Source organism: Xiphophorus maculatus, chromosome 5 (assembly GCF_002775205.1).
Source record: "Xiphophorus maculatus strain JP 163 A chromosome 5, X_maculatus-5.0-male, whole genome shotgun sequence".
Taxonomy (NCBI): Eukaryota; Metazoa; Chordata; class Actinopteri; order Cyprinodontiformes; family Poeciliidae; genus Xiphophorus; species Xiphophorus maculatus.
The window spans coordinates 31082916-31107212 of NC_036447.1; the positions used below are offsets into that span (position 1 = coordinate 31082916).

Sequence of the window (24297 nt, forward strand, 5' to 3'; positions counted from 1 at the left end):
TGCAAACAATAAACATGTTAATAAAGATGAATGTGAACTCAGACTGTGGCTGCCGTCTCCACTACAAAGTATTTTGATTCCAAAGTAATGTGAAGATTGTTTATCAATGAAAAAAATTGAGATTGTTTTCTTTGCTCCGTTTTGCAGACTCTCTGTAAAATGTAATATTGAGTATTTTTATTGAAATGAATCCGCATATTCTTTGGTGCCTAAACATTTCAACTTATTGTTTGGCTGCTACATATGATGATGTACATGATCGATATCAGTTCGATAACTGACCTATAGAACGGAGTCGAAAAGAAGGTGAAAACTTGAAATGAACCCCTCTGTTCATAATGTGCCTTAACCCTCTATGGCATGGCGTTGCCCTCAGGCAACAAACCACATAGCTGTACCTCACATTGCTCCTTTATTTTATTTTTTGGGGGGCATGATTTTTGACATATTTTTGTCCAAAAAATAGTTCTTTTATGAATATAGTTTTTGTTTGATTTGTATTTCATTTCTCATAATCAGTGTAGACAATCTTGGTGTTCTAGACCAATGTTACCCTGAGGCAACAAACCCAAATCTGGTTCCAGGAGGTGTCAGAGTCCGATTTTATGATTGACATGTAATTAGGGACCACCAAGCTCCCAAAGAATGCAGGAAAATATTTCTTCCCCACAAAAATAAAAAGTCATGCCATAGAGGGTTAAATAGAGCAGTTATTAAAATATCTAAACTATGTTTTCAGACTGTTTTCATGTTCCCTTTTTATGGAGGCTTGTTTGCTTTGAAAGTGAAAAAGCGGAAATATATTTCTTTCTTCACTTATGCGACTTGACGCAAGGCCAGTCCATCACATGTTTTCATTCCTTTGGGTGTAAAAACTTGCTACCTTGAAACAGAAGCGAAAGAGGAACAGAAATCTCGGGACGAAGGTTGTGTAGGAAGCCTCATGACCGCAGCCACAGGGAACTTGCTAATCTACGACACTGAAGTTGGTATCTGATTCAAGCTTCTGCTTTAGTGAAGAACTATTACACATTTTCCCCCTAAACATTTACTCCACTGATGTTCAATACGTTCAGGGTGAAAAAAGGTAAGAATCACCCTTTTCTAATGGCATTGCTGAAGCGTATAAAACCTGGAATGAACGAAGCTTTTACTCACAACATTGTTTTAAATAAACTTTAAAAAGTGAATTTTTTCACAACAAGCTCTTTAATTCCTATTTGAAAAAGTAAGAGCAGCATGTTAAAGTTCAGACTACAAACAACTTTTCAAAACTATGACATGGGTGTTCCACAAGGATCTATCTTGGGACCATTGCCATTATGTTATACATTAGTGACTCACCACAAAACTGCAACAATGTTCAGAGTCAAATGCATGCAGATTATGATGATACCTGCAAAGACTGTACAGTAAGTAGACCACATAGGTACTGAGTTTGCCATTGTGTTACCTGGCAACGCCTGATAAACAGTGAGAACGCACCAAACGTACCACAAGGGAATTTAGAGTGACCAATTGACCAAACATGTTTGGAGTATCTAGAGACAACTCAGGCTTGAAAAGATCAATAATAATAATAATAATAATAATAATAATAATAATAATAATAATAATAATAATAATAATAAAAATAAACACTATTACAATAGGTCTTCCCAGCATTTTTGCTGCTCAGGCCTAATAAGACAACAATAATAATATATTATCTATTCATTATGTAACACACTTATCCTTGTGGGGACATGAGGGATCTACATATGAGTTCACCAGGCCGTCACAGGCAACAGAGACAGTCAGGACAAACAACCATGCACACACATCTAAGGAAAATTTAGAGAGACCAGTCAACCTGGCAGTCGTGTTTCTGGACTGTGGGGGGAAGCCGGAGTACCTGGAGAGAACCTACGTATGCACAGGGAGAACATGTAGACTCCATGCAGAAAGAACCTGCCCAGGCAGGGATTTGAACCCAAAACATTCTTGCTACAAAGGACAACTACGCCACTGTGCAGTAATATAATATAATATAATATAAATTATATTTTATATTATTTTATTTGCACAGTCTAATTTGTTTGGTTCTGTCACTCAAATCTCAAACTGATTTACATTTTTTAAGCCTGAAGGCCTTAAGAACTGTGTAATAGCCCTTTATTTGAAAGGGCTTCAGAAGAACCGATTCTGAAGCTAGAATTCAGACGCTAACTTCAGCGAGATTTTCACACTGTAAAGTTTTTAGCGCGTCAAAGACTGCAGCTGATAAATAAGACGCAGTTTCCGTTTGCTTCAGCTTCTGGCATATCCATGTCTCACCATGGCCGAAAATAACTGCGCAGCGTGTTTGTAACTCTCCGGCTGTTATTATGCTGTCCAACAGAAACAGCTGACTCACTGACAGAGAGCCAGGCTGAGGCGGTTCCACGCCGCGACATGGCGGTGTCCGACCCACTCGTTCCTGCTGCTGCCTCAAGGTGAAAGTCGACGGTGGGATCCTCCGTGGGCTGAGCCGTCACCGACTGAAGATGATTGGCTCACCGGACCTGCTGCCCTTCACCGGCAGCGGGGGGTTTGAGGAGGACGGAGAGGAGCCGGAGGTCCACACTCTGCCTGAGGAGTTCTCTGTCCGCCTTTTGCCGCCTCACAGCCCCTGGAGAACAGCAGCCCAGTTTCACCGGGACTTTATCCTGGTGGCTGAATTCTCGGAGCAGGTGAGCGCTTCATTTCAGGTTGATTGGACTCAGTCAGTCATTCTATGTTTACTTTTTATGTAAATAAATAAAAACCAACAAATAACGAAATGAATGAATGAAAATGCACAAATGACTGATTAAATCAAATACTAAAGAAATAAGTGAATGAGAGAATGAATAAGTAAATTAATAGGGAATAAAATTAATACACAAGGAAATGATAGAGATAGAATAAACAAGCAAGTGATTGAATGAATGGATAATTAAATCCACGTGCTATTCATAAAATAAACGAGTAGTTATGTAGAATAAATGAAAGAATGAATTATTAATATTATATATAATATAATATTATTAATGTCGGTGTTTGTGATCTTTGAAGGGATCCGCAGAAAGTACATTTAGGGCCCAAACGTCACATACTAAAGATTAAGGTCAGATCTGTGGTTTCCAGCTAAATGTATATTATTCAACATGACACCTGAAAATATGATCTGGTTCTAAACCAACACTGTCTGAATCCGTTCTGTTATTCGGAATCACAGAACTGTAAAGTTTTGTGATTGTAAAACACAATATTGATAAAGGTTTTGAGCTATTTCTCAAAAAGTGTTTAAATCACTGTAGAATAAAAACTGTCCAACTGACCTTTTTAATTATAGGCAAAAACACAAAGATAAGCCGTGGGCTACTAAAGGATTACAAAATGCATGTAAGAAAAAGAATAATCTATATAAAGAATTTATAAAATATAGAACTACTGAAGTTCTACGTATATTCAAAACATAAAACCGATAAAAATGAATGAACTATTATGAGAAAATGTAAGAAGGATTATTATCCTTCTTTAGGGTTCATAAGGGAATATAGTAAACAATATGTAGCTTTATAAGAAAGAAGTCTTCCGATACGATTCACCCTTAATAATTTAATTATTTTGACCAAACCCTGGATGAATATTTTGTAATGGTGGAGGATGGGGACAATGAGAAATACATCCTTAATGTACTTTAACCATGTAGACAAAAAATAAATTATTGAAATAGTTTATCAATATAAGAATAAAACAATCAATGTACTGGAATGGAATTAACATGACTTATTAAGAAAGTAACTGATGATATTGCAGACCAGCTGACCTACATCTGTAACGTGTCATTCATAACTGGAGCATTTCCAAATACTATGAACATTGCAAAAGTCATTCCTTTGTTTAAATCTGTCAATCATATTTTAATAATTATAGAGTAGATAGAGTAGAAATTTTGTCAATTTTCTAAAATACTATAAGAAGTGTTTAGTAAAAAGTTAGATAATTATATTGAAATTATCTAAAATAATTTCAATAAAAAGTAAACTGACTGACTGTGGCTTCAGAGAAACCAACATCAGTGGGATTGATGCAGTTAACAGAAGAAATCATAGACAGTATGGATAAAAGCTCATTTGTAATTGGTGTATTTCTTGTTGTCAAGAAACTTTTTGATACCATCAATCATGACGGCTTACTCAAAAAGCTGAGAAGGTTTGGAATTAGTGGGGTGTCTTTAGAAGCTTCATTGGACAAAGTTTATAGAAAGAGGTCATCAGAAATCAGATTTATTAAACATCATAACTTGTGGGGTCCTGCAGGGGTCAGTGTTGAGTCCCAAATGATTTAATTTGTATATAAAAGACACACTCAACGTATCAAACCTGCTAAAATACATTATATTTGAAGGTGATACTTAGTGTCTTTGTATCGTCTGTGCTGGAGAAAACACCCAACAACTCTCAGAGGTGGTCTCTACAGAAATGAAAAAAAACTAAAACATTGGTTCAAAAACAATAAATTATCATTAAATTAAAGAAACTTAAAAACCGCAATAAACAAGAAAATAATGCAATCAAAATAACTACTGACAGCGTTTGACTTAGAACGAGTCCCTGACATTACATTTTTAGGTACAACATCGGATGATAAATTTAGCTGGAAACCACAGATCTGTAAAATCAAAACTAGTCAAAAGTGTTGCTGTTTTGATAAGATGTCCTGGACAATGAATCTCTGAATACTTTATATAATACACTCATTGTACCACATTTCACTTATTGTGTGTTGTATTTGACTTATGTTCTGTGAAAAAACAGAACATAAGTCAAATACAACTTGCACTGACATGTCAGTGTGTGGGGTAGATTTATGGAATGGATTAGTGTAATAACATGAAATTATGTATTTTTCATGGTTGTATGATCTCACAGATGAATTAAATAACAAAAAAGAGCATTGTTGTTGCTGTTGTATGATATCAATAAAATGTCACTTTTTCAGGAAGTATTTCTCCTTTTTAAGAGAGAACTGTTCCTCGAATGATTCTTCATTAAAACAAAACACCAGTCACAAAGACAAACTCACACACGAATGTTTTTCTTCCCCCAATACCAAACCTTATGAGAAAAAGACAGTTTGTGCTCTTAGCTGAACCTCATCATCTTAATTCAACATAATTTAACAATACATTATAATGTTAGATATGGCTATGATGAACATCAGAAAAGAAACAAAATCCTTCTGTTACTCATCATATTACCAAACAGCAGTGGAGGTTAGTTAAGCATCAGTACAGGTTTTTGGGTAAATGTAAAACAAAAAGCAGTTTGTTCACACAGAACGCGGCTGTTCATTAGATCTTTAAAATGAAAATCCAGACTGGTGGTGTTGGTTGTGGTGTAAATGGAAAAGCGGAGCAAGTCATTTTTTTCAGAAAAGAATCCAGACATCTTGTTGCTCTCAATGATAAATTGGATACATCATCTTCTTCTGTCTTCCAGGTTGGTCCAAAGCCTGTCTTAACAATACCAAATGATCCAAAGGTCATCGGCTCGTTTGACCTTAACCACTTCTCCGTCCGCATTATGTCTGTGGACTACCAGGCGTCCGGCCCGGGTCACACAGCCCCTGCTCCGCCTGGACCCCGCCTCAGTTTCAGCGAGGACTCCAAGGTAATCCTGGGAGACTCAGCAGACGACTCGTTTGCGTACGTTCATCACCTGACCCTGTACGACCTGGAGGCTCGGGGGATGGTGCGACCTTTCTGCATGGCCTACGTCTGTTCGGACCGGACCAAGCTGATGGAGAACTTCTCTGAGCTGTCCGAGTGTTTTTCTCAGGCCTCTGACAGTTTGAAGACGGGAAACAGGCAAGCGTTCTCCTCTGAACTGCAGAGAAAGTTGCAGGAGCTCGAGTAAGTTCTTGTTTGTTTGTTTGTTTGTTTGTTTGTAGTAATAAAAGAACAAGCTGCTTCAGCTTTTTGGGATTGTTGCATCAAACCAGGAGGTTACCAATTCATTTTGAGTAAATTTGTCTGGAAGCTGATTGGAACAAATTCTAAGGATGCATAATTAAGCAAATTGGTATTTTGAGCCAATCAAAGGAAGACCTTCAAAAACAGACTTTGCTGTTGGTAGCGAAATTCATCTTAGTCTAGATGACGAAAAGAGAAATTATTTTTAATTATTAAATAATATTTCAATTTCCTCATTAAGTGGTTCACAGTCAAACAAAGAATGCAATATTCCTATAACCACATCCTTCTACTCCACACTATCAGAATTTGCTGTCATTATGTTGGCAAATAGGCCAATTCTTTCAAATGTTCTGCAGCATATTAAGGTCTGCGATGGGTAAAGTACAGCAGAACTGTCTGTTTGCTCAGCAGAGCCTTGAAACGTGTGAGAAGCATGGAGCCCCGTCAGGAGCCTTTTCCATGACGGGATGAAATTGGAAAATTTGTTACATTTTCAACAGATTTTTTGTTTCTGTTAACAAAAGAAGAAAATGTTATTTTGATGTTTCATATTTGGATGGCAACCTTAATTTCACAACTTTCAACTCTTTTTAACTAATAGATCATGTTATTTTTTGGTTTACTCACAGAACACTTCCAGGTAAATGTACTCACTCAAAAATCAAAACAGGTCATTTTCCTACTTTTAGTTAAACCAGACCTGCGTTCTTTTTACAAACAAAATAAATGTATCAAATCAGAAGCTTTAAAGATTTCTATATTTACTATCTGATTATAACAACTACATGTTTTGTCCTCAAATGTCTGGAATGTTATAAAAATGCTTGACAAATCTAGAATGTTGAACGGGAATATTTGTAGAAATCTTGGACCTAAGAGGAACTGTTCATATTTTCTAACAACCCCAAAACTGTTCCAGTCAGTTCAGCCTGATAAAGATGTAACGTGTTTTTGTGGAATTGGTTCAACTGATTCAAATAAATGTATTTATGTGGCAGTAATTCTTTATAAAGGTTTGTGTTGACACATTTCAAATTAGCAGTGCTAATAGAAGGAATACAGATTTATGTGCATGAATGAGAAGCAGGAGAAAAAGGTTTCCTACAGGTTTCCAGTTGAGGAGTCAGACTGCAGTTTTGATTGGAGATGGTGCCACGATACAAAGACAGGAGCTCAAATAGTTCAGAGTTAAAAAGGTTCAGTTTGAGATTGATAAGGATAAAGGTAGAAAATATGGTGGAAAAGAGGAAAAAAGTCCACAAAGGAGGATAAATGTGCAGTAGAAGGAGGAACAGAGAGAGACGATCCACTGTTGTTACACTTAAAGGAAGCAGGAAGAAGAAGATAAAAGTACAAATCAAAAAGTTTTTTTTATATCTAATTAGTTGTTGAGCACTAAATATTCAGATATATATTTTCTTATTTGCTAGATCTGTCTCAGAAAAAAACATTCAGGGTTAAATCTTGCATTTTGGTGTTTTTGCAGCCTGGATATGGCAGAAATATTCCTTTTTTCTGACTTTATTCTGTTCTTTTTGAGAAATAAAAATCTAAGACATATGGAATTGGAAGTGCAGCAAATGTGCAGAAAACCTGCTTATTCTGATTTCTCAGAACAAAGTGTGTGATTAAATTCTGAACAGTGAGGAACTGAGAGTTGTCTGTTGACTGAAGAATCCCTCTGACTGCTGCAGGTACAGACGGAGGGCCCTGCTGCAGGACACACACGCCTCCACAGGAGCAGGAGGCAGAGCTGATGAGCTGGAAGCTTTAGAGCATCTGATCCTGAACCACAGAGAGCTCCTTCGCCAGGTCACATCCTACCCAAACAGAAAACTCCAGCAGCCTGACTTCCTGCCCTACGACACGGCCGACCTGCCGCCTGAGCCGTCCTCTCCCTGCCTTCCCTCCTCTGCCTCCTGCAGGTCTGAGTCGCTTCTGAAGCCACTGGAGGAGCTCTGCAACTTCTACTTCCTGTCCCTGGTGAAAAACCAGCTATCAGACACAGAGCGGCGTCTGCGTGGCGACAGGAGCGTCCTGCGAACTGCTCGCGTCTCACAGCTACTGTCCAGGAAGGTGAAACTTACAAACTTCCTGTTTGAGCTGTGCTGCCCTGTGGATGCTGAGGAGGAAGAGGAGGAGGATGAAGCAGAGCGGGTCTTGGGGAGCACCGTGGGAGCTGTGGGAGGTCAATCAGAAAAGCATGGTGGGGAGTTGTTCTCCTGTGTGGAAGAAATACAGATAAAGATGGAAGGAGGGGGAGGCGGGAGAGCGACCCCTGACCCCAGCGCGTTCACAGACGTGATGGGCAGCGTGAGCAGCAGCGACAGCATCGAGGTTCTCGGGACGGAGAAGTCGTACCGGAGTCAACGCGGGGCCGTTGTGTCCGACAGCAGAGGTACGTTCTCAGAGTGATGGTGGAAGGGAAACAAAAACCTGCGTCTCTAAACGGTATGAAAGATTTTCTCCTGGCCTTTTGGAGAAAATTGAATGACTATTTTCAGTCTCTGATGAACCAAATTAAGAACAGCTGCACTGCTAAAATATAGAACCTTACCCAAATAGTTTTGGTCTTATTTCTAGTGCAGATATCTTAGCACGCTTGAGAGAAGATGAAACTAACTTAAAAACATATTTTCAGCAATAAATATGTGCTTGTTTTAAGTCAATAATTCCTGATTGTGACGCTTCAGACCGTCACAATGTTTCAGAAGTTGTTTGCTTGACAGAAGCTCAAGTGATGTCATCCTCTTGTGATGTCATCAATCCGAATGTACACAAGATACAATTTTACTTGTGTAGCATTTTTTTTCTTCAATGTTGCTTTTCAAAAACTGGACTTTGAAATCCTGGGTGATTAAATCTATACTTAATAATTCATCTGCATTTTAATTTCTATTGTACATGTTGGTGGAAATGATACGCCACCTCATGGTATCTTTAATACCTGCATGATTGATTGTGACTTTTATCAATCAAGAAAAGTTGTTCTAATCTCCTGTGCCGTCATCAAGCATTTTACATGATAAACTGTTTAGTCAAAAATCATATTTCGGAGACGAGTCAGTCTGATATGAAGCATCAGATTCTCTGACTCTAGGCAAGTTTTCTGAAACAATCCAGTCTGTAGTGTTAAATGGAATCGATTCCCAGCCTGGGGTCTTCCTCCATGGAGTCTATATGTTCTCCCTGTGCTTGCCTTAGGTCTCTCCAGGTACTCCCGTTTCCTCCCACAGTCCAAAAACATGACTGTTAGGTTGACTGGTCTCTCTGAATTAACCTTAGGTGTGTGTGTGTGTGTGTGTGTCCTGTCTGTCTCTGTATTGCCCTGTGATGGACTGGTGACCTATCCAGGGTGACCCCGACTCTCATCCTCACCAGCACCCTTTGGGACCTCAATAGGATGGATGGATGGATGGATGGATGGATGGATGGATGGATGGATGGATGGAGTTTTAAATGGGACATTTGGACTTTTCCATAGATTAAGTAGATAACAGTTTATTGTGTTATTTCCATCTTGTTTCTATTGTACAGTTAATGATCTGTGTCTCGTTCTCTCAGCAGAGTGGTACAGAAGCACATCTGAAAATAATTCAAACTATGCCTTTTAGCAATTTATCAAGTAACTAAACTTCCAAAAATGATCCATTTAGATCTCTGTGTTTTATTGCATTTTATTACAGCAATGATCCGATTGAAAACAGTCGGTTCAGCAGTTTGTGTTGTTCTGCACAGAAACCCGTGTCGGGACGACAGACGTGATTCTCCAGCATGCAGCAGGAGACGCAGGCCTTCGGCACCTGCGAGCCCCTGCCAGGCGTGCCAACAGCGAGGACAGCATCGAGGTTCTCAGCACGACTGAGTCCATCGTCCCTGACGACCTGTCCGCCATCACAGAGGAAGAGGCGGAGCATCACACTCTGACCAATGGATTTGAGGAAGAGGAAGAGTCAGAGGCTGACTGTAAGCCTGACAAAGTCCTCAAGGAGAAGAGGATGAAGAACACTGCTACTGCAGGGGACGAAAGTGGAGAATCTGCTGGAAGAAAAGAACTTTTGGAGGAAATAATGTTCAATGTACCAGACAAAGACAATTTACTCACAGAGAAGAGTAACGAAGTCCATAAAGACAAAATGAATAAACTGGTCCAAGGTAACACATTTACTGTACATTTAACAACATATATAACTATTTTATCCCAGGTAGTCAGATCTTCTTGTAATTTTTAAGAGATTTTTGGACTTAAAAATCTTTCAAAAGGTTTTAGACGACTTTACCTGCCAGTCCCTGTACCTGACATAAACTGTGCAGTGTGTGGTTCTGCTGGCACCAGCCCACAAACTCCTGCACTAGAAAAGCTTACCGGTTTTCTTTGCTGTAATCACGTGATGAATCTGTTTCCACGCAGCTGGAGATGCAGTGGAGTCGAGGCAGAAGAAGACGAGGCCGGTGTTTGACCTCCATGTAAAAATGGCTCCGAAAAGCGTCGGGGCAGAGGGAGCTCTGCGCACGCCGCCCTGCGCTCCTCTGAGGCTGCTCAGCGTGGACGAATTCTCCGACTGCACCAGCTTTACCAGCAGCTCAGAGCCACCATCTCCCACCACAGTCAACCTCACCAGCACATGTGTGGACAAGAAAAGGAGGAGGAGGAGGGCTGGCCTGCGAGCCCTCCGGTTCATCAAGCAGCTCTCCTTCTCCCAGCATGCCATCTTCTGTCTGCTGATTGGCCGGCCGCTGGTCGTCATCGGTGGAGACGAGCAGCTGGTGAGGAAGCTGGTGGACGGCTTGAGGCTCTTCCTGCCAGCTCCTGGTGCTGACGGGAGCGCCGTGATGTCATGTTTGGCCACGCCCCTCCAGCTGACTGACCTGCTCACCTGGAGGCTCATAGGAATACACAGGTGACTGTTATGTGACTCATTCATATCTCTGCATTGGTTTGTTGACATTAATTGTCCCAGAAGTTTTTGATATAAACTAGGGCTGCACTGATTGCAGTTTTCTGGCCAATTACCAATCTTTATGAAGCCTGACACGTCGACAAAAAAAAAGCAATTTATTTTGTCTGAAATGTTGTTAAATATAGCAAGAAAGTTGCCAGTAGTGAGGATGACGTGCAGACATGAGCTGGTGGGCCGATCTAACAGTCAAACCTCTAACAGGAAAGCAGAAGAAGACAGTGGCTGATTTTTAGACCTTTGTTGAAACAGATAAGATCGACTTCACATAGAAGTATCGGCCGATCACCAATCTCCCAAAATGAAGGAAATTGGTGCACCTCTAGTACCAATCAATACATTTAGAACATTTTGTAATCCTTCTAGTCCTTCCACACAGATTTGTTAATTAAGGTATTCGTGACCAGATAAAGCTGATCTTTCTTACACAAATAGCAGCTTTTAAGCTGCATGAAACTTTTGTATGTGTGTGCATATAATGAGGTCAGTAACTATTGTTGCACCGCAGAAAACATTTCAATAGGTGAGTCGATTCAGAGGCAAAGTTCCATCTGCAAGAACTTCATACTTCTATATGTCATAAGATCCTGCTTGGTTTTCTTCTCCAGATCATCTTCCAATGCATCATCTTCCATCCTTCAGTCTCTGACTCAGTTGAGTCGTTACATCGCTGTGCTGGACCTGGATCAGAAGACGCTGCTCTGTCCTTCATATGCCGGATCCCTGGTCAGCTTCCTAGCCAACCCTCACACCGGCATCGGCCGCGGCCTCACCTACCTGCTGCACCTGGAGAGCTGCCTGACTGCGCTGGCCAACCGGGTGCTGCTGCAGACCTTCACCGCTGCTTCCCAGCTTCACAGAGCCATCGCCAAGGAAAAGGACTCGCAGCAAGCACCACAACTCTGCAGCAGTGAAAATGATTTTCGAGTGATGCACTTTCTGACTGACCTGATCACGCAGCGCCACACCGGACATGGACCGCCGCCTTTCAGGTTTTCCTACAGCTCAGTGCAGCTTCACAGGAACACATATCCAACATAAACAGACTGAGGAGCGGAGCAAGATGCTTTTATTTTGCTACATGCCCTCCATACAGTGCCTTAGGTGTAATTAGCAGTTGCTGTATGTGCACAAAGGATTGTTCAAATGAATATAAATATGTGCACATTTAAGACTCAAACGAATATGAATGTTAACTCTCTACAGCCATCAGCTTGACCTGGAGGTGGACATGAAAGAGCTGGTGCAGACCTCCACCCTGAACAGGTCACCTTCCATCAAAATTAAATTACACCTTCATCATAAATTCATACATATCAATAAATAAGCCAAAGCAAACAAAACCTGTACACCGGATGGTTTCAGTTAGTCTGGTACTGTGACTTTAGCTAGTTTTTTCCTTTTTTTCAGAACAAAAACCTTTTTGTCATTTTGATTATTTAAGCTAGTCAAACTATGCAACCCTAAGTATAAATGTCATGATTATAGACGATGTAAAACAAAGCAAATCAGAGAAATCAAAATCTGCAATATTTCTTTTCAAGATTTATTTAATAAAATCCAAAGCATATGAAACCCTAAAATTGAGGGTTTATTTTTGTTAAGTTTTTTAATACCGACTGTCAGCAACTTGCATCCGCATAAGTGTTGAGCTTCCTAACTTTAATGCATAAAATAAACTTTTTCAACAATAATGACTGAAAGTTTTCCATTTTGAAGAATTTGCCTAATTTTGACTGCAAAAGTTTTAACCTAATAATATATGAACATTACTTTGGCTTTAAAAATCAAACAGCAGCTAAAGAGTGCAAAATTACTGGAATATATTTTATTTGTATATGTAATAGATGTGATATATTCTATTGTTTATGATTACTTTGAAAATAAAGTCAGAGAAAAGAACATGGCCAAACACTGGAGTCATTTATTAAACCAGATTATCTCAGAAATCATTAACACTGATGGCAGTTTGATTCCTAATGAACATGAAAGAAAATCATTAGACAGGAGCAGAAACAGAATTCATGTCCACCTTAGCAGCACTCTGCAAATATTTGGTTAATCTTCAAAAGTAGATTCAATAAGACTGTACAGCAGCAGAGCTGCTCCGGCTGTTTTAAATATGAAAGTAGAAAAAAAACAGTTAAATGTTTTTTAATAGTATGGAAATAATTATTTTTCCATCTGAAATGTTCATTTTGCTGTGCATGTCTGTAAATCAGACCTGCACAGGAAACTTTATCAACATAAGCAAATAATTAAATGAAAACTAATTTCAGTATTAGTTTGTTCTAAAGTTATTTTTTAAAGTTATCTTTCAGCTTTGTCTAAATTGTTGAAGTAGATGACTGATTTTCAAACTGCATAAAGCAACATATCTACAGGTAATGGTCTAAAACCAGTGTTATTGTACAGTGCATCAAAAACCAGTTTCATTAAATTACATGCAGAGAAATGGGTGAATTCAAACTGAAGATGTGTTTAGTGCAAAAATGTTTAGTTTAATAAGTGGCAACAAAAGTATGAAAGAGTTCTCTCTTTCTCTGTGTGTGCGCCACCTGATGAACATTCCTACCATCCACCGCGCTGCAGACAGAGGTTCAGATGTAAAGCACATAACAGCAGATTCTTACTGTTGCGCAGCGTTACTGTCATGGTGCTTAAAGTAAGCAAGAAATCCAACAAAAGTCCCACATGGCTTCACATTGAGATAAAAAAAAAAAAAAGAAAAAAAACCCCAGTCCTTTTTGGAAGACGTGGGCTCAGCACAGGCAAGATCATCCAGGTGAGACTGTAGAGCTTCAGAGCTGAACCTCTGAAGGAAACTTTACTTGGAAGGGCTTGATATCAACAACCAGCTGATTTCCTGCAGAGTTAAAAGAAAAAAAGAGAAGAGATTATTGGGGGAAAAGAACACAAACAGGCTGCAACAAAACCTGATTCACTTCTTTTTGCCTTTTTATAAACTGTACAGGGTTAGGGTTGCATAACACAACATTTTTTTCTTCCAAACAGAAATTTCTGTTTGAGAGCAAGGCTCCTTATTTTTACTCCCAGATCTTTGTTCTTACTTTAAAACAAGAAAGAAAGCTGAAAGTCGGCCAATATTCCAGAAGTGCTCACCATCTTCCACTTGGATTCATCCCAAAGTTCTCCAGGACTGATTGAGGTCAGTCAGGTTCCTCCAGGCCAGGCTTTGTGTTTTGGAGCCGGTTTGATTCCCAAACTCCTTTCATAATGTCAGAAACATCAGCAGATTCTCTGCACTACACTCTTTACTTCAAGTGCTGTTTCCATGGCTGCCAAGCCCAAACTTACCCCTGACCCCAAAAGGTCCCACTGCTCCGATGTTACTGTGCTGCATCAGGCACTTTGCCTCACACCTGCTGATGTCAGCTGCTTGGCCATGGAATTGATTGAGACACTTCAATTCAATAAATAATAATAAATGCCTCTTCTGCTGTTGAAATCCATTACTTTGCGCTTTATATTCACTGTGGGATGAAACCACCCAGGTGTGTTTTTTCTCTGCTCCCTCCCAGGACAAATGGCCACTCAGCTTGGTAACAGTAAGACCATGATGGTGATGTTGCTGCCCTGTTTGGGGAGCGTCTGGTACGCTCACAAGGGTTCACCAGCAGACAGAACAAATCTGAGTGCAGGTCACAAAGAGAAGCAGGTTTAGATCAGAGCAGGAAGATTCTGCAGACGGAGCAGATCTGAGCTCTCACTGTGAAAACGTGTGCTCCGAGTTTGAAAAGGGAAACTCCTTCCTAATAACTGAATCTGTCAAGAATATGCTACGGGACACAAATAGCTGTGTCCACTCACGTGTGCACCATGAGCACACACATGATCCCACCACACAGACTGACCACATTCAGGACCAGGACTCTGATCCGGGCCCCTGTCCTCCAGCTACAGGCATGTCCCTGCTGTTAAGCTCTGTTCATCAAGAAGTTTGAAAACCTCCATGTTGAGCTGAAGGTTTATGATATTTGTTACAATAACAAAAACTCCATTTGAATCAGATTGGATCATCAGGACGACACAGGCAAAGTCAAAGTTTTAAGGGGTATTCCACCACAAAAAATAACAAAAACACCCAAAAAAGGACAACCCAACCATAAAAGTCAGAATGAATCTGATGACAGTAGTAAATGATAAATACAACAACCATTTTAAATGACAAAACAGAAAAACATGCCTATCAAACAATGAAAGATGTGTTTTGCCTTTAATACCATCATTAGTGCTTTTGTATTTTGGACTTATCAAAATCTTTTTATACTGAACTTGCATTATTCTCAGCTGATGAAAAGGGGAAATAACACAAAAAGCCATTTTAAAATGTGGACCTATGGCCTAGTAGAGATAAAGCAGGTTTCATTTACTCCATTGTTTAATCAAGAAATCAAACTTTGGCTTCAGAAGAAAAAAAAATTTGCTCAACAACACAACTCATGATTTTGTATTACCAACACAGATTACAGATTCAGTCTTCAGGCTAAAGGGAAAAACAAACAAAAACCCTAAATTTCAATATTTCCATCTGAACAACATGGTTTTATTGAAAATGTTTTCTGAATCTGTGGTACTTCAATAATTAGCCAACATGGACTGCAGTGCAGCCAGATGTAAACATTTTTGACTTAAGGCCCAGGACAAAGCTCTGGCCCATCGCCATGACAACATGTCCTCATACCTGGTGTGTTTGACGACTCCTGTGCGATCTCCTTCAGGAAGGACTTGAGACGGTCTTTACTGGAAGTCATGCCATCACACAGCCACTGAAAGGCCCACAAGTTGTCCTGCAACACAGAATCAAACCCAAAAACCAAAATGGTTCATTAACACACTTTAGTTTAAAAAAAAACAAAAAAACATTTTCTTACATTAAGTTTTAATAATAGTTCAGATTTATAAATCACATAGGAATCTTAAATCTTATCTTAAATGTATTTTCTGCATTTGCCCCAAAATTTATTATATGATGTTTGTCAAATGGATATTTTAAAATGTAGCTTTTATATTAAACAGCTGCAATCCAAAAAAAATAAATAAATAAAACAAACAGAGTTCGGTGTGAATCATCCTAAAAGTTTAGCATAAAAATGCTAATCAAATCATCAGCTTCCTACAAAACCTAATAAGCTCTGGTTATCATAGACTTCATGTTGTCTGTGTTTGGCTGCTAGTGCCGACCTGAGGCTAATAACCTCATCACCAGCAACAAGCGCACGTTGTTTTCATATGGGGAGACGTTACCTTATAAGCATGGAGAACAGGCAGAGCTGGACTAAAAGAACCCTGAAGGATTCTGACACCCAAGGCTCCTGTTACCAACAGTAACAAGGCCTGATCTGGGTATGTCTGAGAACAAAAGCATACAACCTATTACCACAGCAGTATGAATGAGTCACATATTTGATACAGATATCTTTGCAAACTTACCCTGAGAAAGCAGCGGGAAATCTGTATGTTGTAACCCTGCTGATTGAGCTGGTCTATAATGGCATCCCGCGACTCCTGGACCATCAGGAACAAGACGGACAAACTTCAAACATTGAGCATTAATCGATAACAGATCCCGAGTCTCAGGAGCAACTATTAAAACTGAAGGACATACGTGTAGAAACTGTTGGCTGGGTACGGGCAGGCCAGTCGGAGAGCCATGAGGCGAGCAGACCACTTTCAGTAAACTGGTCCAACACCGAGACTTCAGGAGAGAACCGGACACAAATCTGTCAAACTGTCCAACACGCAGCCTCGCCACAGTTTATAGGATATAAATACGAAACATTTTAGGGTTAGTCATTTTTTTCCCACAAAAAATAGAGCAAAGTTGGAAAATCTGTGTGGGAAACACTAAGTAATGCCCTGGTACAGCACCATTTATACACAAGGTCAAGCTGCTTTTCACTACAATAAAGAAACTGATGTAGAGAAGGAGACAATATAGAAAAAATAATAAGAGATAATAAGAGAAACAGTCATCATATAAAAAGAAATATTTACTACAAATTCAATGATAAAGAAAAGTTAAGAAATGACATAAAGGAACTTATAAAACAAGTTTACGGAAAATCTGCAGTACACTAATGTTTTCAGTCCTGGTTGTTCTTTTAAGGTGTTTGAGACGTTGGATGAGCCGAGGCGTTTACACTGGTCTCATCTTACTCTGAAATGTATCTGAGGCCGACACAGTCAGAGCCCTGCTGACCAATAAGCAGCCTTTAACCCAGTCGTGGGTTAAAGGAGCCGTGATGTGAAGGCAACAGTTTGGACCTGGAGGTGCAAATGAACACAGTTGGGGTAAAACAAGAGGCTCCAGGAAAGTAGGTTCATGTTTTCTGGTCTCATTGTCCAAAAACATTTTTGGATCTTGTTTTGTGTTTCTAGGAATTATTCTAAACTTTGTCCTCAGACCAGTTTTTTTTTCTTTTTTAAGGTTTTGTTTCCTCTAGTGGCAGACAGAGAAGAGGAAGACATGCAGTGAGTGGGCCAGAGCTGGGAATCAAACCGGGAAAAACTACTTTGTCACCTAGTCATGTGGCGCCCCCATCAGGCCACTTTACAACACTTGAGTATTTTGATCAGTATAAAACATTTCAGCCAGCCTTTCCAGCAAAAGCACCACAAGGTGCGACACGCAGAAGAGCTAAAGACCTGAGAGCTCCAGCTGGACTACAGGCCTGAGTCACAGCCAACCTGGACTGTTCTAGAATCAAGAGGACAATAAGCTGAAAAAAGTCATTTGAAAATCAATGCATGCAAATCTCAATGAAATAAAGAAATGTTTAAGAAATTTGGACTAAAATTCAATCTAATTTGAGACAGATAAAATAAAACAAGAGTTAGTGATGCTAAAGGTCGTTCCACTAACTATTAGGAAAATGGTAAACTTTGTTTTTCCCCACAGCTTTTTCTATTCCTTTTAGCCATAGTTTAAATAAAATAAAGTTTTTACACTTGAAGATATAATTAACTTGTGTTTTTCTGCCCCCTGAACCATTACAACTGAAGAGTGTTTTTCTTTTAGCATAGAGATACGCCAGATATTCATGAAACATTTCAGCAGAAACGAGAGCTGCAGACTTACATCTGAGTAGACCGACGAGGAGCATCTCTGGGCTTTGAGAGCAAACTTCACCAGCTCAGACCTCTTCAGTGGCACAGCATCTACACACAGGAGACGTGTTAAAACCATTTCTCTTCACGTTTTGTTCAAAACAAACAATCTTCTTTCTGACCGTTAATCGGTTCCCAGGATGCCCCAGCGAAGCAGAGATGCTCCGGCTGACTGACCGTCAACCTCGGTGTCGTCGCCGTCTCAAATATCCGGAGGTAGAGGAGGAAAATGGCCGGAGTGAAACGGGAGGCGGGGGGGCTGGCCGGGGGAAAGAGGCTTTCCAATGCAGACCCAAACTCTCCCAACTTACACTTGAAGAAAGGAATGAGGTCTTGGAGGTGCCGATACCTGATTCCAAATCAGGAAATAAAACAACTTACTACTGTTTGTGTCTGAATGATTTACATATCTCCATCTAGGGATGAGCTTTTTCTTAAAAGAAACAGAAACAGCCAAAACCAAGGAGGTCTGAAAAATTGTATAAAGACCTAACAAATGGGAAATAGAAATAAAATACATATTTGGACGATCAAGTGGGTCAAAATCTTCTCTTCCAAAAGTGATAACTTAACTTGAGATGTTTTTTGAAAGACATGAAACTTACAACAGAAATTAACATTTCAATTTTCCTCTTGATTTGATCGAACAAGCTTACCAAGAAGTCTTTAAGATCTCAGAAATACAAGTTGATCATTTTGTTGTACCAATCAGAAAACAAGACAATGTGCAGAGGTAGAAATGTTATCTTCTCGATTAACTGGTTTCTGTGTTGATGAATAAAACTTTCTCTTTATTTACTCCCAGTTTGTGCTCAGACGTCACATGAATCCCAGGCTGGATCTTCATCCTGCTCACTGTGCATAGAGACAAAACAGACGCGGGTCCTCTTCCAGCCTCTGTTCCAGGAGCTGCAAACCTTTTCTTCACTGCTTTGACTGTGTGTGTATAAACCAGCCTCAGCATAAAGCCATTTTCTTGGTTTATATCCATTTTCCATCTTACTTAAAATAAATATTATCTTTCCCATTTTAAATAGCAGCTATAAGAAACAAGCCTCTTTGTCACATTATATTTACACCCAAAGAAAGCAGGAAGTCATGAATTACTAATCCGAAGTTTACAGCATGAATCAACTAAAACAGTAGAGCAAACATCTCATTTCATTGAAAGCAGTTTATAGTGGGACCAATAACAGCTGATTTTGTTCAAATCAATTGTTCCTTAAAGGTTTATTTATTCACAAATTAGCAAATTGGATGTCATTTTTTAAAATAAAAAAAAATAGGGCTGCACCAAATTTATCGGCCAGTCGATTTATTGGTGCCGATTTCCTTAATTTTTGGAGATCGGTGATTGGCCAATTTTGACATGTGAAGCTGATCTCATCCAGTGAGCTTTTCTACCTTGGCAAAAGTCTAAAAATCAGCCACTGTCCTCTCTTGTTCTCCCGTATGAGAGGTTTGATTGACAGTCCGGCCCACCAGGTCATATCTGGATATTCACAGTTAACAATAGTTACCTCGATGTTGCCAATTCAGCAACATTTCAGACAAAAAATGGCCAAAATCGGAATTGGTAAGTTAGGCTTTTTAAAGCTCTGTAATCGGCGATCTGAAAGAAAATTGCAATCAGTGTAGCCCTAAAAATAAGCATTTCAGTGAGATGCTGCTGCTATGTTGGAAGCCGACACATTTAGATGCCATAAAATGCTAAACACACTGGTTATTTTTATACAGCAGAACGTGGGTTAAACTCACAGTGTGGTGTTATCGGTCAGGACGACTCGCAGGTATCGACACAACTCTCTGTACCTGCACACAGTTAAAACACAGGATGCATCATCGTTCCTCTGGAGACTGACTGTATGGACAAATATTAACATGGTGTGAAGTAGCACACATGCTAACCTGGACTGAAGCTGGAGCAGTTCAGTTCTCAGCAGAACCACAGAAATGGTTTCGAGCAGGACGTCCTTCTTGCCCTTGTCCTTCCGGAAGCCCGACACATTCTGCCCCTTCAGCACCGACACCAGCAGGACGTCCTGCCAGTGTCGGATGGTCAGACTGCAGCACACGGATGAAAAGTTACGTCCAAATATGAAGCATTTGAACCTTTAGAGTTAAAATGCTTTGATACACACCTGTCTTTTAGCGGCCTCATGTCAGCTGGGAAACATATCCTGTTCTGGTAAAAAGTTTGCAGTTTTTGCATAAACAATGGCGTAATGTCACCCATTACTATACGTCTCTGTACTGATGATATTACTCTGGAAAAAATACCATAAAAAGCAAATTTATTATCAAAAAGAATGACTGGAAAAAAGCATGAATTATATATACATGTTAACATGTGTTTGCAACCAATAATGTCAGGTTCAGACATTCCTTTGTGAGCACCAAAGTGTGTTTACCAAAAGATATTAAAAATTCCTCAAGGATTATAAAATGTACAAACTTAATAATGCTGCATCACTATTCTTTACCTGTGCAATAATATTATTATAGTTTCAGAGATTGTAGCAGCTGAAGATGAACCCATGAACCTGTAAATGTTAAAGAAAGAAAATTCAGTGAAATAGCAAGAGAAGGTGAGTTTAACAGCTGATGATGTTCCTACACTTTAATTCCCAAATTCTCTACTTTTCCAGACTCTAATTAAAGTTTGCACTCCATTATTGGCCCATTTTAAAAGTACAAATATGGCATTATGTTATGATTTACTGTAGGAATATCAGATCTGACAACATCTATCAGGTTGTCAGGCAGGTGGAGACGACACGAAGACAAACAGATGATGAATAATGACTGGAAATATAAAAATACTCCACATTTCCATCATTAGCCCTTAAACCTAACAAATCCCACATCCTGAGTTAAATTTAGAAGCCGCCTCCAGTTTGCTCACCCCAACACTTGAAAATGTCTCATAAACTCTTCAGCAGCTCCAAGATGCAGGATGGCTGCAGCCCGACTGTTCTTTTTCTCAGCTTTATTCAGGAACAGGGTCACACACTCAAGCACAGGTCTATACCTGGGAAACAAAGAAAAAAGTTGGCTTATTATATGTTTTTAAATGATATAATGTCATCTGTAGTTTCTCAACTTTTTCAAGTAGGTCTCCTATAAAATCTTGAAAACTGAATAAGATTATTGCAGCACTTTTCACTTCTAAAGGCAACGCTTATTCGTTCCGCAGTTTTTTTTTTCAAATGTATTGTTTAAGTTCTGTTTTAAACAGCTCACCTAGAGCTCAGATTCTGCTGGTCCATTTTGTAATCTGGCAGCTTCGCCTGATTCAACGTAATGGAGGAAAACAGAGCCGACAGTTCGTCTCTGAAGCTTTGCAACATCGTGTCTGAAAAGGAGTTGGACAAATCAAAGTAAAAAACAAAGAGAAAAAAAAAGGAAACTTTAATAAAAGCAACATTTAAAATGACCAGACGCCTTTAAGTACATGATGACGTTTTACACCTGCATTACGAAGATGATGGTCGACTTCTGACAGGGTGAGGTTGAACCTCTGCAGTTCCCCCAGCAGAGCCGTGTTCCTAACGCTTTTCCAAAAGTCACTTTTGTTGTGGCTGTTGCAGTGACACGCTCCACTGCAGCACCACATTCCACACTGACACACAACCACGACACACACCGTTAGTTGATCACACATCTGGAATTCTTGTTTGATCAAAAACGACGCTCAAGCCAGCACAACTGATTTCAGAGACATTTTGAGGCTTCAGCTGAACCTGACAGAATCCTGGAGGAGTTTTATTGAAGCAACAACATCTAAAAAGGTGCAGCAGGGGCCCCACAAGGAGTAAGAGCAGGGGTCCCTGATCTACAGATTTGTAAAGCAGACATTTTGAAGAAGAAAAAAGTCTGAATCAGCAGATAAAACCTACAGAATAAACTGTACATATTGACCAGGAAAAGCCTGATCGGTGCATCTCTAGTAAGGGATATAAAAACATCCTCCTCACGCACCAGTGACGCCAGCTTGTCGCAGACGTAGCAGAAGCACTGATCACAAATAAGTTGATTATTGGCCATCGGAGCAGTCCTCTCGCAATCTGTAGGCCTGAGCAGGACAGAAAACAAGCAGTGATTGTCTGCTATGCCACGAAATTATTCTACGTTAGTCTGCGTTAGTGGGTCTGTGGAAGAGTTTCCTCACATAAAAGGGTGTATGGGGCAGTCGTAACGGGCGTGAGGAAGCACGTCAGGCCGACGGGAGAAGGTGACCACCAGGTCTTCATCCTGTGGGCTTACAGGTAAAACACCACCTGAAAAGAGAAGGATCAACTTTTTGTTGGAGGCATTCAGACAAACGAATCAAAAATATTAGAAGATTTGAAAAAAGCAACGTTACCGGTCTTCTTCACAGCTTCCACTTCCACAATGAGGCAGGAAGTGTCTTTATCATCTTCGTCATCACTGAGGATGATTATTTCCTCACTTTTTCCTGAGGTCCCCATCATAAATCTGTAAGGCAAAAAAACAAAACAAACAGAGATTCGGTTTACAAAGAGGAGTTCCGACACTCTCACCATCTTTGCCAGAGTAACGACTGCAATGGTTTTTAAAGGTCTCGGCAACGTCAATCACTTTCTAAGCACTACGCTATTTTCATTCGAAGGAAACGTCGCGCGAAGTACGAGAACCTATTTCACTCTTCCACATAAAATTCACTGCCAAGGTTTAAAAATGTAAACACATTTAATTAGCTACTTTACTTACCTGTAAATAACTCCAACGCCCCCGAAATATTTTGTTCTCCGCGCCAGCTGAGCTTGGGAGGATGTGGTCTCTTCTTCTTTGACAAACTTTTCGGCTCTTGAACAGCTTTTCAAGTACACCGCCACCTACTGTACACAAGCGTAAACTCACTTCTCCGAAGTGTTTCACTCTAAAAAAAAATCATGGGGTGTAAATATTTTATCTACATTTTTCAAATGCTTTTTGGCTCCAGTTCTCTGTCACCATCCTCTTTGCTTTTCTCCGTGTTTTTGTGCAATTTCAACAGAAATATAAATTCTTTTCCAAGGGCTTTACCAACAGGTTACTAAATATGACTGAACTATTCCTTTAAATAATTAAATCAAAAGGGAGGCGCATCTGCGTTCAAATAAATTTTTGTCACTGTAAATCAGTCCATTGCATTAAATGAAGCTAACAAATATACAAGGAAGCTGAATCTAGTTTTGCATTATGCGTTTCCCAATTCCAGTCCTCAGGCCCCCCTGCCCTGCATGTTTTAGGTGTTTCCCTTCTGTTACACACCTGGATTGAATCTATGGGTGATTAACAGGCTTTTGCAGCACTTGATGGTCATGCAATCATTTGAATCAGCTGTTCTGGAATAAAGGCACATCTAAAACATGCAGAGTAGGGGGGCCTGAGGACTGGAATTGAGACATGCAGTAAATAAAACACTATTGATCCTGTTTTTTAGCAATAAACAACACAGTGCTGCTGCCAATAAGTTTTAATGGAGGATTCAGCCAAATTCAAAGACATGTCAAACCTTTTCCTCACTCTGTTATCATCCCCTTAATGCATTTATTCTATTTAATTTATGTTGCTTCACTGTGTTCTTTGTTTTTCTTTCCCATAGAAAGTACTCCAGGCTCTTTGCTTATGTTTTTTTCCCTAACCACTGAAAACTCTTGGGTTAATACTTCCATGTGTAACTGTATTTCTTTCTTGGACATGGGTGGCTATTTAATATGTTTTCTTTAATCTTTTTCCCCATAAAGACTAATTGTCAAGTATTGCTTTCCTGGCTTTCCTCTGGTCCTATAGTCTCAAATGGCCACCAATCAATCACAGATTGCAGAAGATTTCTTTTTAAGCAGTGGAACTTTTTCCCTGTCACAATATGTATTTGCTAACTGAAGTGCTGTAAAGTCATTGGATCTTTGGAACTCCCTGATGTTCTCTGTATAAATAACTACTTACCAACTGGGATAAAACAATTAACAGATTTCAATATATACTTTTGATTAAATTTAACGGTTTGTAATTGAATAGTATCAGACTGACTGGAATTGGGTCAAAGTTGATACGACCTCTCCCTGTGTCTTAATCCCTGAGACGTGTTTGTTGTCAAATGGAACAATAGAAATGAACTGAGTGCAGAATAAAACCTAAAATTACAATAAGTGAAGTAGTAACCTATTGAGTCCTCTTTCTTACAAACCGGAAATAAAAAAATAGATTCTACAATGA

General features: G+C 39.6%; 2 protein-coding genes across 3 annotated transcripts; one reads left to right on the top strand and one right to left on the bottom strand.

Moving 5' to 3' along the window:
• Nucleotides 1-1012: 1012 nt before the first annotated feature.
• LOC102220980 (guanine nucleotide exchange protein smcr8a-like) lies at nucleotides 1013-13703 on the top strand. Of its 2 annotated transcripts, XM_005811966.2 has the most exons (7): nucleotides 1013-1087; nucleotides 2381-2711; nucleotides 5508-5920; nucleotides 7678-8381; nucleotides 9722-10138; nucleotides 10395-10884; nucleotides 11550-13703. In XM_005811966.2, the coding sequence occupies exons 2-7, from the start codon at nucleotides 2526-2528 to the stop codon at nucleotides 11980-11982; spliced, it is 2643 nt and encodes an 880-aa protein (XP_005812023.2). In that variant the 5' UTR covers nucleotides 1013-1087; nucleotides 2381-2525; the 3' UTR covers nucleotides 11983-13703. The 2 variants fall into 2 exon arrangements, with proteins under 2 accessions (XP_005812023.2, XP_023189615.1); XM_023333847.1 differs by lacking the exon at nucleotides 1013-1087 and having other exon boundaries at nucleotides 1884-2711; nucleotides 5610-5920.
• Nucleotides 12850-22880, bottom strand: LOC102220719. Its single transcript, XM_023333848.1, has 18 exons — nucleotides 22807-22880; nucleotides 22439-22551; nucleotides 22244-22352; nucleotides 22054-22147; nucleotides 21544-21694; nucleotides 21316-21427; nucleotides 20978-21103; nucleotides 20556-20615; nucleotides 20214-20339; nucleotides 19981-20136; nucleotides 19831-19884; nucleotides 18195-18421; nucleotides 18044-18123; nucleotides 16571-16660; nucleotides 16396-16470; nucleotides 16210-16314; nucleotides 15647-15752; nucleotides 12850-13807 (listed from the first exon to the last, which is right to left on the bottom strand). Exons 2-18 carry the CDS (start codon nucleotides 22545-22547, stop codon nucleotides 13743-13745), a joined length of 1845 nt encoding a protein of 614 aa, XP_023189616.1. The 5' UTR covers nucleotides 22548-22551; nucleotides 22807-22880; the 3' UTR covers nucleotides 12850-13742.
• Between the last annotated feature and the right edge of the window lie 1417 nt (nucleotides 22881-24297).